Here is a 14,683-nt window from a genome sequence, read left to right as displayed (position 1 = left end):
GTTGCAATATTGAGACACCTGTAATATAACCCATAATAACTCGCTGAAAAGTTACTATAAGGATTATGTAATCAGAGAATTTTGTATGTTTTTCCGGAGGTTATCTCAGCTCTAGTCTTTAGTGTGTTTATGAAGGGGTAGAGCTTGCCAAAACAGACAGAACTGAACATGAATAACTTCTGGTTTTCTATCAGTGCTGTCGTAATCAGTCGTATATCTGTAAGGACATGACGCCGATTCCAGTAGAAGAGGATATTAAGACTATCCTTTGGCAAACTATGTGATCCGTTTACCCTGCTTGCCACATCTTCAATGCACTTGCACGCAGTCCAGAATAAAATGTTACAACTTTGACTAGCATAACCTAAACCAGAGTGTAATTTTGATGTGATCCATAAAATACATTTTTTTGGCATTGTCACCAACTGTACACCCCCCAACCCAAGCAAAACAGCAGACAGATGTATCCAATTCTCAATCAATAATTTATTGAAACAATGTTGCATTTGACAAGAGCATGAATGCATATATTACTCTATATTTAAATTACTGTAAATAACTTAAAACAATGAAATAGTAGGCCTATGCATAACAATAGCTGAATTCATTGTGTTCTGCAAACACTGTATATATCTCAGTGCAATAAAGTCCACGTGTAGCATATATAAACATATTGCTACTGCAGTTCATAGTTGTCCAGTACGTAAACGGAACATTCATTTCCAAAGCACGTTAGTCCCACACTCAGCGATATTGAACCATAGGTAGATTTACACACTGACGTGCACTCGCTTTCCATCCCATTGCACGTATGAAACCGGGGGGCGCGCGCGCCCACGCCACCCGCATGCAAGTTCTCCATCACAGCTTGCGCCGACGGGCTGTCGTGTACAGTTCATGTTCCTACAGCTCGGGTTCCTCCGCTACCGAAACGACCACTTTTCCCCCACGGAGGACACGAGGCAGGGTGGAATGTACCGTTAGCACAGCAAGAGATCCACTATCTCTCTCTCTCTCAGCCCCGTTACGTGACGTATTAGTCAACGGCGGCCGGTGCCGAGCCCGTATTCTATTCTTTTCTTTCTCAGTGAAAGACTCGTTCATCCTTTCATGACAGCTGTGCAGATTGTTCAGCGCTCTTGCAGGGACAGATAAGGGATCCATTGGTTTTTGCAGCGGCTCTCTACGCAGTAGTTGCCCACGTCTTTCAACGCCTGGCATTTCAGTGGTTGGCATTGAGAATTCTGCGTAACACAAGAAATGAAACGTTAGTCACTGTCGTATTTAGATCGCGACTTTGAATGCATCGTGCAAATGATCACAAGAGTCTGTACTTACAGTGACCAGGATGCAGTGGAAGTCTCTCGGCTCGCTGTTGTCAACTGTGCTGGACTCGCCGAGCACCTGCGCGAGGCGCCCTAGACCGGACACCCGCAGGATGTTGATGTCGTTATCGCAGCAGAAGGCTTGCAAGAGCGTGAAGTGAATCTGCAGCGCGATATCGTCTAGATCTTCTTCATCGGTCGCCAGTACGCACAGTACGACACAGTCTGGATCTCTGTGGATCAAAGAGATTTGCAGTCAGTCAACTGTTTGTGCGCGTGAAGCAGCGCGTATACAAGAAAGGTTTTGGGGTAAAACAGTCAAACAAGTTAAATACTTACACATTCATAAGTTTTGCAGATTCATAAACGCCGACTGTCAGACAGTCCTGTCTCTGTGCTGCAACCAGCAGCTCTTCTAATGCTTGGCTCACTGTGTCCATTCTGTTAAAAAAACACGCAAGGTTAGCGACCATCGAGATATTTTACTATGTAACTTTGTGAGATTTCTATCGAGGTGATGGTTACGTATGCATGCAATAAAAAGACTTACTTTTTATCAGTAATGTTGCATCCAACTACTTCTTCCAGGGTCATTTTGCTTTCAAATAATCCACACGTTTCCAAAGAAGCTTCAGAAATGCTTAAATCCAGTTCGTGATTGATCAAAAGTATAATCCAAATGTGGCTTCGGTTTGCAATATTCCTTAGATCTTTTCGCTGAGTCTCACAAGTCGTTTCTGCCGTTGCCTGGCGAAACTCGCGGATTATATGTGCTCTCGAGCGGGGCGGGGCCACGCCCAACGCTTACTTCTCTCATTGGTCAGAAAGCGTCAACGAGAGTCTTGCTATTCTTTTTACCATTGGTGATCGGGGGAAACTACTGTTGATGCCCCACGTGGGCCGTTTCGCGGAACGTCTCCAAACAACGAGTACATCACGCACCTTTGCAGCTTTCAATGGGTTTGTACCGAGTTCGCTGGAATTTCCTTATGGAGATGATGGAGTTTCCCTGTTGCTTTAGGCGCGCCTATTGCAGTTAAATATGAAACCTTTGCATCATGCGGATCATTTAATAAAGCCTGCATTTTACATTTTTATCAATTATATGAGAATCCTGGCAAATGTGGGTTAAAATAAAGATATTGCATAAGCTGGTCCAAATTGCATTGCATAAATGATGATCATGCTAAAATGCAATCAGCACAAATGAGAAAAGAAAAGTGTGAGTTTTATTCATTTTATCCACTGGTTTGCTTTGCAAAACGAGTCGTCTGCAGAGGTTCTGGAAGGTTGTCTCTGGGTTACCTGGAACTTTCATCAGCCATGCTGTTCCAGTTCCTCCGGCTAATTATAGACCGTACAGTCACAGGATCAGATCTGTTGATGTTGTCATGAGACCTTGTTGTGCTCGTGTTACGAAACCGTCCAGACTGCAGAAACACTGAGGTCAACATCTTAACGGGCACTTCATTGTTCTGCAGATTTACTAACCTCAATACAATACTACCAACTGGCTTAATAATACCAAAATAGTGCTTGTGTCCCAAAAGTAGCACATCCGTATAATGCGTGCACATGGAAGTTCATCTAAGTGTCCCAGTAGTGCATTAGTACATGTAATTACTTGTACAAACAATCGATATTTTAAACTAATTTAGTTCAGTCAAGTATGCCTCAAGCGCCACCTGCTGTTAAATGTTCATATATTAAAAACAATTGTATTTTTTAAATTACTTTTAAAAAAGGATTACTTGCATTTTTATGAAATCTATTTGAATTCTTAGTGGTATGCGTTGCAAAAAATAATAAAATAAATAAAATAATTTTAAAATAATATGAGTGTTTCTTCGATGTTCATTTCAGCAATCTGTACCGCAATCTGTTATCATCGAGTGCCACCTACTGTCAAAGAATATTATTACAATTTGATTGTATAGTGGTTTATACCTATTAAGTTAATACCAATTACCTTTCATGTTTTTGCACTCAATAAAAAAACCTCAAAAAAAAAAAAAAAAAAAATGACTGTAAAATCTTTTTGCAGGTTTTTGGCCGTTTCTCAATCCAAAGACTGCAGCTTCCGGAGGTCGCATATGCAGGCTGCATACGTCATCAAACCTGGTTATTTGAGTTAACTGAGCATTGCATTCGTAAGTCATAAACTACAACAATTTACGATTAACTAAGAATAGTAGTTAGGTATTATAATTGTTAAAATTCTGAAATAAGACTTCATTACGTATGCAGCCTACAAATGCGATCATAGGCTGCAGACTTCGGATTGAGAAATGGCCATCGGCGCCTCTAATTCCGGTCATGCTGAGCCGTTTACCGTTACAAATGCAACAGTTACTGAATATATAATATGCTTGAGCACACATTATCCTGAGTGTGTTTATTGGCTGTGAATAACTTTAGATAATTAGGAGGACTTTCAGACAAGCTTCATCATGACCCTTAAATGTCACACAAGTGAGAAAAACCTTGTCTTTAACGAGGGGGATGTTAAGAGGTCTAATATACAGGAAACCGAGCAGGGGGTTCTGCACTGCTACCTGCACTACAGTCGCAAAGATCCCCTAATCATTCATCTGGAATACACTTTACCTTGACACCTCCACCCCCACTTTACACACAAACGTCGGGTTCATGGGGTCTCCAAATGTCTATGCTAACTAATACACGTATTAAACGTGCGCTCTTGGGTGCAGCTACTACTGTAATTGAGTAATTAGGAGAGATTGCGTGAAAAAATATGCTTGGATATCTTTTGGGAGGCGATGTCCTTTTTTATTTTGTGCGATTATCAATTTGTTCATATATAAATATATAAATTAATTGTAAGCGTGCACGAGCATGATAAATAAAAAAATATATAAAATAAAAAATAAATATATTTTTATTCTTTTATTTTCAAAACACGGTCTTGTTGATAAAGCGTGTTTTTCATATGAATAATATCATCATAACCAGCTATATTAAAAATAACTTGTGAAGGAATTTCTTGTGACATGTTAAAGCGCACGTATACGACGTCGCCCAATAGCCCGCTTTATTCAATTGTGACGTCGGCACGTTTAAATCATACTGTGAAAGGAAACACCTGCCTCCAGGTGATGTTTGGCGGTATACTCACTGAGGACCAGACGAGAAGACGTCAGGTAAGCTGTTTACACCTCTGTTAAAGTTTAATCGACGCATTTCTGTCCGTGTCATTATACAAGTTAAGTCATAAATATAAATGTGTCAACAGCATGACCTCACCCATTTTCTCGGACATCTTTCAATGTGATGACACGGGGCCTCAGATCCTATCAAAGGGAACGTTTTCATACACTGATGATGGGCTAAATGATAGTTTGGACGGGTAAGACACCATTAACGAGTCAAATATTAGTATTAACTTTATTAAAAGTTTTTCATAATGCAAATAAAATAAATAAACAAAACTTTTGAGTAGGAGTTCAACTGAATTGGCAGATGTCTTTGAGGAGGAATTTTGTGAGGATGAACTTTGGACTCCACCAAATGATGATCTGAGCGAAAAAATAGCTGCCCAACTTGAGAGCTACCTGTCTGATGAGAATCTGTCCGAGGATGCTTTTTTGTTAAAACATGTTCAAAGAAACAAAATGGGTTTCGTCAGTTTGAAGCTATTGACGTCTTTTAAGAAGGTAAGAATGAGTGCATTAACAACTTTGTTAAAATAAAATATCATTACTGTAAACCTTTTATTTTTTTTTTGGATAGATTAAAGATCTCACTCGCGACTGGCGGACGACGCTGGCGGCCGCACGGACCTCCAACCAGCTGGAAGTGAACGAGACCGGAACCAAGGTGCGGAGAAGGACCCCAGTACCTGATTGGCTGCTGTGCATTCCCACAAGCAAGCTGCTGCTGGCCTGGAACTTCCTGGATGGTGCTGCCCAAGCCAAAGATGGGGTGAGTGGATCGCCCTGTTTGGAGCAGTTAGGTGTGATGGAAGCTGCCATGCGGGTGTTTGCACCATTCGGGACCATTTCCTCTCTCCGCATACTACGCCCCGGTAAAGAGATCCCTGCCGAGCTGAAACGCTATAACAAACAACACCTGGAACTGGGGAGTAAAGTGTGCGCTGTAGTCGAGTACGAGTATCTAGAGGGCGCACGCAAGGCCTATGAAGCCCTGAAAACAGAAGAACAAATGGAGGGAGGCAGAGGCATTTGTGTGGCCCTGCTGGGTAGCCGTGGAACTCGTAAGCCGGGGTGGAGCCAAGGTATGGTGGAGGAAGAAGAGGAGGAAGAGCATATTGACAGTGACAGTTTAAACAAGCCCAACAGAAAAGCTAAGAGGTTGCTTTACTCCATGGAGGATTCTGCACTTTACAGCTCTTCGGAGTCTGATTTTGCCCCTGCATCGCCCCGACCCAACCGTAGGGTTTCCCGGCCGCAGGCCCTGTACGGAAGCCCCCTTGCTATCCCGCGGGTGTCTACTTTCCGCTCCGATCCTTACAGGAATCCCCTTGGCAGTCCTGTAGGAAGCCCCCTCCTGCCTCGCAAGCTTTTTACTTGCAGTCATGTGACATCCCCTTTGGCCACTCATCCTTTTAGCAGCACACCCACTGCACCTGTTTGCTCCTCATTTAGCAGATGCAGAAGCTCGGGTGATTTCTCGCCAGATGACACGGGGTTCACAGGCAGCCCGTGGGTCCAAAGACGCAAACATGCTGCGTCTCAGGTAATTCAGCCTGAGATGGCCAAAACTGTCTCGCCCAGCCAGATAATGCGATCTTTGGGTGCCCTGGTCCTGCGCCAGCCCGTCGGACCGGATGGCACCAAAGGATTTCACAACTCTATTGGAAGAGGGAAGGTGCTGCTACCCCAGTAAACCACTTACTACCATCACAGCTGCTTTATAAAGTCGGTGATCCTCTGCAGAGTCATCGCAAATGTATTGTGCAGTGCAACTCCAAAGCACTTTTAATGCAACATATAATTAATTATGTCTCACATTCCCTATCAATATAAACAAGTTATTGTAAAAATGTCTGAATAAATAATTGAATAAAGATGAATTTATATTCAACCTTAGCAATGCTTGACTGATTTTTTTTGGTTTAGTACTGTAACTTACTAAACTAACTTCGTTACAATTTTTGTGTCATATTGGAAATTGTTGTTAATAGACTTTAATATTTAGTCCCTTAAAAATATGGTTTGAAATGGTAATGCATAAGGTTGAATTTGTAAACATTATGCATTGGCTAATGTGAACTAACAATGAGCAATGGCGTTTTCAGCATGTATTAATCTTCGTTAATGTTAGTTGCACTATAAAAAATGCTAGTTGGATTTACTTAAAAAATTACTTTAATTGGAAGCACCAAATAAAATAAAAAATACATTTCTGACTTTAAGTGAACAATTGAAGTTGATAAAGCTTACTTTTTAGGTAAGCTTTTTAAAAGTTTTTTTTTCACTTTCAATGTTCTCATGTAAGTAAAAAAAGTAGGTTTAAATTTTTTTTTTATTATTTTTTTTTTACCAACTGGGGTAATTTAAAGGGACAGTTCACCCCAAAATGAAAATTGTCATGTTGTTCTAAATCTGTATGAATTTCTTTTTGTCTGATGAACAAAAAAAGAAGATATTTTGATAAATGATGGTAAGCAAACAGCTGATGGTAGCCATTGACTTCCATAGTAGGAAAACAAATATTAGGGAGGTATTGTGATAAATGATGCAGAAGATACATTGTATATATTTTCCTACTATGGAAGTCAATGGTTGCAATCAGCCGTGTGTTTACCATCATTTATTAAAATATCTTCTTTTGTGTTCAGAAAAAAACGGTTTAGAACATAAGGATGAGAAAATGAAAGAATTTTAAATTTTGGGTGAACTACCCCTAGAAGTAGATTGAACTTTCACTTTTTACAGTGTAATGCCAATCCTATGTCAGTTCATTGTGCATTTACTACTTTATAAAATAATTAAAATTAACATGAACTAAGATTAAATGCTGAAGAAGTATTGTTCATTTTACATCTATGTGTACCACTTTATTGTAAAGTGTTACTGAAATATTTGTTTGCAACCACAGATGAAAAAATAGCACTAAAATACACTTTAAATACATACATGTACTTTTAATTTAGTACAAAAATGTAGTCTTCTGTGCTACTTAAGATCATCTTGTACTCAACTGTGCTATTTGAGACACCATTTATTTCAATATACAAAATCAGTTTAAGTATTACTGGTATTTTGCATACTACTTGTACTTCTAATTGGTATATTTGTAACTTTTACACTTTTATGTTTTATAAAAATAACACTGTACTGCACATGTAATTCTCACATGTACAGGTATTTAAGTATATTTTTGTACATTCCAGTATACTTTATTTTTACCTGCACTCTTCTTTGCTGCCTTAATTTTTTTGTTTAATCAACTTATTTACCTTGACTAGAGAGAAGTTATAACTTATTTCAACTATATTTTATAAGTCAAATTTCTTTTCTTGTCAAGATAAATAATAGTAAGTTGAAATGACTTCTTAGACAATCTGAGTTGATTAAACAAATAATTAAGGCAGCAAAGTATTTTTTACAGTGTGCAATGGTTTTTTTTTTTAATGAAGCAAAAACACAATTTAGATAATCAACACTGATGAATAACAAAATAATTTATTAGATTTTTCTTTTTTTTATAGAATAAATAATTCCATTGACTAAATACCCAAGCGTCTTTTAGGCACCGTTTTACTTTATCCGTAGAGAAAAATGTCAGCATACACATTTCTGTACAGGGCACCAGCAAGACTGATATGTTATGCCCCAATATGTATTTACCATGCTTTAATGCACTACGACACGTAACTCTTAAAACTAACACGGAAATATTGTGTAACCACCATATCTTAACCGTTACAAATGATATACTGTAAATACCCACGTGAATAATGCCCCTAACTCCAGTATACGATCAAAGATATTCACTATACATTACGGTTGCATTTCATCACCTGTGTATCCACACAGCTTAACTCGGAAAACAAATAAATATGGCAAAATATAACAGACTTGCATAGACTTAATTTTGCCAGGCCGAATTAAATGTACATGAATAGTAAACAAAATTAATATGGAGAAAGATCTATACTGTATCCATTTCTGCATGGCTTTGAATTGGTTTCACATCAGCAAAACTGAAATAACAGCAAAACTACAGACACCCATCAAGGCTCATTCATCATTTCCATACAGACACTGTTACATAAAAGTGTTTCGCCGCTGCTTGACCATCACTGGCCTATTATTTGTAAGCAGTCGTCCCGTGTTTGTTGGAAAATGCTCTCTGTTTATCTGGTGGGGGTATTTTTAGTCGCTCTCAGTACATCTTCACTGCATAGATCCCTTAATTACATACAATGCGACATAAATTACAGTGTTCATCTGGTGTACACCACTATGGTGATGTCATGGTGTCACATACATGCAGTCTTGTGACTCAGTGCTGTGCTCAAAGACACAATGTTTGGTGGGTGTTTCAGTAACTTAAGTGTCTTTAAAGATGCCTCCTAGGGTTGATTCCTAAAATGTCCGCTTTTATACTTAAATACAACCCAGCCACTACCAACTACATGAGTAAAAATGAATTGTAACAAAATAACTGTGTCCAATATGACCTAAGTGTATTTATGTGTAACATAAGTAGTAACACAAAGTGTAACATAAGTGATGCATGTTGATGTAAGAATGTGTAGTTGCTTAGTTTGCAATGTGTGGTGTACAATAGATGACACTAGATTTATATGCATTATTTGTAGATTATCACTGACTTTTGTCTGTGGAAACTACAACCATGGTACAGTAAATAAAACTCAAACAGGCAGCTACTGTTTACAAATGTTAACTTCCTAAACATTTCACCGCTGTATCGCAAGGTACAGCTGCAGGTGGATTACGTAACAATAAAAATCAGCTTGTCACAGCATATGCACACATTAAAAATGAGAAACCGAGTTGACAATTATAATAAAACCTATCTAGCATATTTTAAACTATAATTCAGTGAGGTGCAAATCTTTTGCATACTTGCATTGTTTTGCACAGAGGCAAAGGGTAGAATAAACCGATCTTCTCATTAACGCAAGTATCCCATTCACTGCCACAACCTGTGGCACAATGGGTATATAACTAAATAATGACCAGAATCATAAACACACAGGCCGCTAAACCTGAGACAAGTACTAGTTCAACCGAGACCCTCATACAGTGGTCCCAAACACAACCCCGTCTAATTCCTGGTCGTCGGAGTCATCCTCGCTGAGTGAGAAGTCTTTGTGATTGGAGAGGCGGCTGGGACTGCAGTTGGACTCTCCGTCTGTCATGGAGCTGTTTGTTGCAGGCTTCCCGAAGTCACTAACTGGCCCCATTCTCTCGGCTTCAGCCATCTGAGCCAGCATGCTGTCCAGTAATGGACGACTTTTGCAGATATTGTCCAGCAGCTGGCATCGATGCTGTAACTGTCCAATTAGAGAATCTTTCTCCTTAATTGTTTGGTTAAGTTTATGGATGGATTCCTCTGATTGACAAAGCTTCTCATGGAGAAAGGATATCTCTCTAAAGAAAGAGATCAATTGTTAAAGGATGAGACTCATTGTAAATGTTCAATAAAAATTATTATATAATAAGTGACTTAGACACAATGCCTGTGTCTCAATCCGCAGAGCCAATCAGAAAAGAGCTCACCATTATTATTCATGACCCTTCCAAATAGGGCAAAAAATAGACAATTTCATTCAAAGGACAAATCCTAGGGTTGTAAATGGACATGTAAAAACATTTCTGGATAATTTTTGCACTTAATTTTGGGTACCTTCAACTGTGTGCTTACCATCATTTATCAAAATATCTTCTTCATCCTTTATCACAATATACTTCTTTGTTAATATAAAATTTTACATATTATTTCAATGCACAGTTTGGCACATTTAACAAAGCTTGAACCGAAGTTTTGATATAATTAAATATTAAGCCTGACAGTATTAGCAGATTTAAAAACACAACTTCTGTAAATAAGGTAATTTCCCTCACTTGTCCTTGGCCTCCGTGATTTCTTGAATGGCAGCTCTCAGTTGTTCATCTTTACGGATGAGACTCTCCGCCTGCTCGCGCACGGTTTTCTCCGCGTCTTGCAGTTTCTGCTCGAGGTTTGTGACGCGGCCGTACAGCGCAGCCAGATGCGCGTTCGCTTCTCTGATCTGCACCGGTGACGGGGACGACATGTCCCGATATCTGCTGCTCGGTATGCGGACGACACAAGAAACGCTCCGGTAACCTCTCTCGGCCACGGTTATTATTCAGATCATGTTCTGTAGGTCGGTTCAGAAGTGTCCGTAGTGAATGAGTGCGAAAACTCAATCTGAGCTTTCATGATGCTATAGCGCCGACACGCGAGATTTCTGTACATCCGCGTGTCTGTAATCCATTTAAGGCAAAAGATGCGTTTTAAATGCAGCGCGGGAAGTTATGACACTCTCATATAAACAAACGTTGCAATTTCTAGTTGTTTTGATGCCCGCTGACGTGTTGTCCCCACCAGCAAGTTCTACGGCAACCTGTAGCTGCTGACCCGGAAGTAAAACTGAAAGCAGCCCACCAATCAGAGCAGCGCAACATGTCACAGTACAAAATCAAAGCTATTCTGTAATGTAATAAATTGATTTTAATTAGATATTTTGTGTATTTCCAGTTTATAAAGACATTTAGAATACCTTTATGTATTTATCCTGTCGATTTTATTTTGATCTTTCACGAGCTGTTTGGTTTATAACATTACTGTCACTTTTGCCAAACACTACCACTACAGCCTAAAAAGAATTACTCTTTTACCTCCCCTTACAATTTAACCCAAAATTTAATTGAGAATGAAGCATATCAACCTCTACAAATATAAAGCTTGTGTCAACTGCGAGTCTGTGCACTTTAAGTTATTTTTATAATGTGTTGGTACAGCATATTTTCTACTACTATACCTGTTGTTATTTGTTGTAGTATAAATATATACTATGATCTGATATATTATATTATATTATATTATATTATATTATATTATATTATATTATATTATATTATATTATATTATATTATATTACAATAATAGGGCCTATATTTTAAATGGCAATAAAGAATTTTAAAAAGTTATGTTTTTTAAATTATTTCATATCACTGTTGACCAAGCAATAAAGACAAATATTACAAAACATAAAAATCGGACAGGTGTCAGGTAGTGGCTAGTAGGCTATAATAAAGAAACGAACCAAAAAGCAGGGGGCAGTAGTAGTGATGAGAGAACCGAAGCTTTTCGAAGCTTCAAATCAATTGATTCAGTTTCTCGAAGCGTTCGAAACATCACACACGCTGGCGACACCTGCTGGTCAAAATAGTGTAAAAGCATTATGGTAAAAGCAGATATGTCAAAACATTTTACACTTTTTTTACAAACTAATAATTTTAGAAAATAATTTGTATTAAAATATGTTTAAAAATCATTTAACTTAATTGAGACATAATAAAAAGTGTATTATGTGTTTTTAGTTTAATTTAGGGCAAACAGATCATTAAAACTATACTCCCCTTTTAATTATGCACATTTTTGTCATTAAATCTGTCTATAAACAAAAAGTAGACAAAATGCTAGTGTTATTACTCGGAAGGATGAATGTTTTATGAACTTGCATAATAAAACTGACCTGAGTTTTCCTAACCATTAGACACTGGTCATTTGTAATCAACTCCCCCTAGTGGTGAATCATCGGATTTTCGAAACGTTTCGAAATAGTTATGACGTAATGAAGCCTCGTTTGCTAAAATCACGTGGCTTGGCCAAGGTGAAACAAGCTCCGAACCAATTGATTCGAAACAAAAGATTCGTAAGTGCTTCGAAAGCGACCATCACTAGGGGGCAGCACGCGCTCTAATCACACTAACTACATTCAAAACAGCGCAGGAAAGAAGAGCGCAAAGTCTCGCGATAATTCAGTCGTGTCCTTGGTCCCCAAGCAGAAATGGGTTACTGGGATCTAGAGGAGGGCAAAGACTGCGTCGAAAAAACATGGATCACCACAAAATTAGCCACCGCCATCGGTCAGTCCGATAGATAGCTGGCCTACAGGGTTTTAACAGATCTTTGGAATGTAACCTTAAACGTGTAATCTGCTTATGTGTGTGCTCGCGGCAGGGCTGCTAGCATGTATGCTATAGCTAGTTTATATACAATGCACTGTATTTACAATTAATTTCTGATAATAATTTTTTAAAATAACTATATTTAAAAAATATGTTTGCTGGTCTGCTTATTTGTCATCTGCTGTCCTCGTATTGTGATGGTTTTAAATTTGCAAACAGTTCTCCAGGATGCTCCAATGGGTTTTATACAATCATACGTGATTAAGTGGAGGGATCACAAGATTAGGCTAACATTACTATCTATGGCCTGATTCATATTGTAAAACGTACTATTGTTGTTGTTTGCAGGGCTGGTTGGTTCTGCCTATCACATAGTGGCATTCCAGCCTGAGACAGCACTTGAGGCTTTGACCAGAGCAACATCAGGCACTGCCACCATGGGTAAGAGAAACATACTGCTCTTTATTGTACATGTTATTAGCCTATTTAGACTAGTCATGGGTTTATTTGTGAACATTAGTCTATCAGATTTATCTCACATTACTTTACCATAGATCCATTTAAAACTACTATTTTTGTCTTTCTTTAAATGTTTAAACCTTAAATTGTGTATGCAAGTGAGCACAGTCTTAATGGTAGATAGATAACAACATTGGTTATATGACAGACATGCCATAGATGTGAAATTCAAACAATATTTGATAAGTTTTCGACAGCACTTATATAAGCAGATGTATTCAACAAGTTGTTTTTAGCTTTAAATATAAATGACACCAGTTTTTAGCATATTAAAATGACTTGTAAATATTCTTCTTCTAAAAACCCTTTTTAGCTGCCATGGGTGCCATCTTTGGGATGGCCACTTGTCTAAGCGCACAGGCCAGAGATGCACCTGATGACCCAACTAACTATTTCATTGGTGGATGTGCTTCTGGTATTTTCCTCGGGGCACGGAGTGAGTATATCAATCAGACATAACAGACATTTACATGATTTAAGTTTTGTGCAAAATGTTTTAATAGTATAAAATAGAAAAAATCAGAAGTGCTGTTTTTTATTTTTTTTGTTTAGCACACAGTGCTATCACAGGTACCACAGCATGTTTGGGGTTGGGAACTGTGGCTATGCTCACCAAGGTTGGAAAAATGGAGGGATGGAGAGTATCAGGACCCCCAAAGCTGTGATCTCTAATATGTCCACTGCATTTGATGTGTTTATATTGTATATTGCTTAAATAAATGTATTAAGAATACAAATGGAATGGTCTCACAGTATGTCAATCTTATAAACACAGACAAGCAGGAATAATTGCAACATGTCAGCGCTTTTTGACAATGAAAATAATGTTTGTCCTATTAATGAGTGTTATTTTATTAATTTGCATTTCACCCAAATGTAGTTAGGTCAAGTTTTTAGTTGATTAATGAATATGGGATTATAGAATTACAGCTCTTCTCTTATGATACTTTACAATAGAAATACTCCAAATCATGGATGTATTTAATGTAAAGGACCATCTTCAGTTTGGTAAAACAGAGGTAAGTGCTCCTTTCAGAAATGCTTTTTATAGATAAATGACAAGCTAAAGCTTACAGTTATAGCTTATCTACTAGAATTTTATGGATACATTTTTCTAAATTATCGTTAAAGGGAAAATTCAACAAAAAGTTTTATAATTGTCCCGTTTTTAAAGCCCCAAAAGCACATCCATCCATCCATCCATCCATCAAAAACTAATCAATATGTTCATTAAATCACTTTTAAAGCAAAACAATGAGTTTATGTTATTAAAAATTTTAATAATGTCAAGAAAATATGGGCTAATTTTGGGGGTCATTTATTCCTTTTAAAGGTAATTGAAATTGGGTAAACATCTCTGTATCATTCATTCACTGTTCTAGTTTTTATGGTAGATAAAATAACATTTTAATATAGTAAGTTGTATAAAAGTGTATATGGTGTATGTCAGTATCAGTTAAATGTCTTTAATTAACGTACAGGTTTTGGCAGAGATTTTGGTTATGGAAGTTCTTATTGTAGCCACAAGATGGAGCTGTTATACAGTATTCCGCTTTAATACAACGCATCTGTAAACGTTAGTTAATGCAATGTGAACTAACATGAACAAACAATTGAAAGCTTTATTTCTATTAACAAAGATTAATGAATACTGTAACAAATGTA

The 14,683-nt window shown here is 37.9% G+C and overlaps 4 protein-coding genes across 4 annotated transcripts; 2 read left to right on the top strand and 2 right to left on the bottom strand.

Moving 5' to 3' along the window:
- Positions 1 to 466: 466 nt before the first annotated feature.
- gadd45ba (growth arrest and DNA-damage-inducible, beta a) lies at positions 467 to 2,070 on the bottom strand. Its single transcript, XM_065241881.2, has 4 exons — positions 1,876 to 2,070; positions 1,665 to 1,766; positions 1,339 to 1,558; positions 467 to 1,244 (listed from the first exon to the last, which is right to left on the bottom strand). The coding sequence occupies exons 1-4, from the start codon at positions 1,917 to 1,919 to the stop codon at positions 1,131 to 1,133; spliced, it is 480 nt and encodes a 159-aa protein (XP_065097953.1). The 5' UTR covers positions 1,920 to 2,070; the 3' UTR covers positions 467 to 1,130.
- A 2,317-nt stretch (positions 2,071 to 4,387) lies between these two features.
- larp6b (La ribonucleoprotein 6, translational regulator b) lies at positions 4,388 to 6,368 on the top strand. The gene is made up of 4 exons (XM_065241862.2): positions 4,388 to 4,486; positions 4,579 to 4,692; positions 4,786 to 4,999; positions 5,076 to 6,368. The coding sequence occupies exons 2-4, from the start codon at positions 4,580 to 4,582 to the stop codon at positions 6,189 to 6,191; spliced, it is 1,443 nt and encodes a 480-aa protein (XP_065097934.1). The 5' UTR covers positions 4,388 to 4,486; position 4,579; the 3' UTR covers positions 6,192 to 6,368.
- Positions 6,369 to 7,974: 1,606 nt separating this feature from the next.
- Positions 7,975 to 10,941, bottom strand: vmac (vimentin type intermediate filament associated coiled-coil protein). Its single transcript, XM_065241880.2, has 2 exons — positions 10,406 to 10,941; positions 7,975 to 9,931 (listed from the first exon to the last, which is right to left on the bottom strand). Exons 1-2 carry the CDS (start codon positions 10,594 to 10,596, stop codon positions 9,577 to 9,579), a joined length of 546 nt encoding a protein of 181 aa, XP_065097952.1. The 5' UTR covers positions 10,597 to 10,941; the 3' UTR covers positions 7,975 to 9,576.
- A 1,357-nt stretch (positions 10,942 to 12,298) lies between these two features.
- On the top strand, positions 12,299 to 13,760 carry ndufa11 (NADH:ubiquinone oxidoreductase subunit A11). Its single transcript, XM_065241884.2, has 4 exons — positions 12,299 to 12,457; positions 12,848 to 12,940; positions 13,332 to 13,454; positions 13,571 to 13,760. Exons 1-4 carry the CDS (start codon positions 12,379 to 12,381, stop codon positions 13,681 to 13,683), a joined length of 408 nt encoding a protein of 135 aa, XP_065097956.1. The 5' UTR covers positions 12,299 to 12,378; the 3' UTR covers positions 13,684 to 13,760.
- The last annotated feature ends 923 nt before the right edge of the window (positions 13,761 to 14,683 follow it).

The sequence above is a fragment of the Paramisgurnus dabryanus genome, chromosome 14, assembly GCF_030506205.2.
Source record: "Paramisgurnus dabryanus chromosome 14, PD_genome_1.1, whole genome shotgun sequence".
In the NCBI taxonomy this organism is placed as follows: domain Eukaryota; kingdom Metazoa; phylum Chordata; class Actinopteri; order Cypriniformes; family Cobitidae; genus Paramisgurnus; species Paramisgurnus dabryanus.
The sequence above is the reverse complement of the archived record's forward strand: the minus strand, read 5'-3'. Positions and strand labels throughout refer to the sequence as shown.

Bases quoted from the DNA above. Each gene is read 5' to 3' on its own strand.
- larp6b (XM_065241862.2), top strand. From the start codon at position 4,580: ATGACCTCACCCATTTTCTCGGACATCTTTCAATGTGATGACACGGGG. The intron at 4,693-4,785 runs GTAAGACACCAT...ACTTTTGAGTAG, and splicing joins CTAAATGATAGTTTGGACGG to GAGTTCAACTGAATTGGCAG. The intron at 5,000-5,075 runs GTAAGAATGAGT...TTTTTTGGATAG, and splicing joins TATTGACGTCTTTTAAGAAG to ATTAAAGATCTCACTCGCGA.
- vmac (XM_065241880.2), bottom strand. From the start codon at position 10,596: ATGTCGTCCCCGTCACCGGTGCAGATCAGAGAAGCGAACGCGCATCTG. The intron at 9,932-10,405 runs GTGAGGGAAATT...CTCTTTCTTTAG, and splicing joins ATCACGGAGGCCAAGGACAA to AGAGATATCCTTTCTCCATG.
- gadd45ba (XM_065241881.2), bottom strand. From the start codon at position 1,919: ATGACCCTGGAAGAAGTAGTTGGATGCAACATTACTGATAAAAA. The intron at 1,767-1,875 runs GTAAGTCTTTTT...TTTTTTTAACAG, and splicing joins TGCAACATTACTGATAAAAA to AATGGACACAGTGAGCCAAG. The intron at 1,559-1,664 runs GTAAGTATTTAA...TTTGATCCACAG, and splicing joins TCTGCAAAACTTATGAATGT to AGATCCAGACTGTGTCGTAC.
- ndufa11 (XM_065241884.2), top strand. From the start codon at position 12,379: ATGGGTTACTGGGATCTAGAGGAGGGCAAAGACTGCGTCGAAAAAACA. The intron at 12,458-12,847 runs GTCAGTCCGATA...TGTTGTTTGCAG, and splicing joins AAAATTAGCCACCGCCATCG to GGCTGGTTGGTTCTGCCTAT. The intron at 12,941-13,331 runs GTAAGAGAAACA...AACCCTTTTTAG, and splicing joins ATCAGGCACTGCCACCATGG to CTGCCATGGGTGCCATCTTT.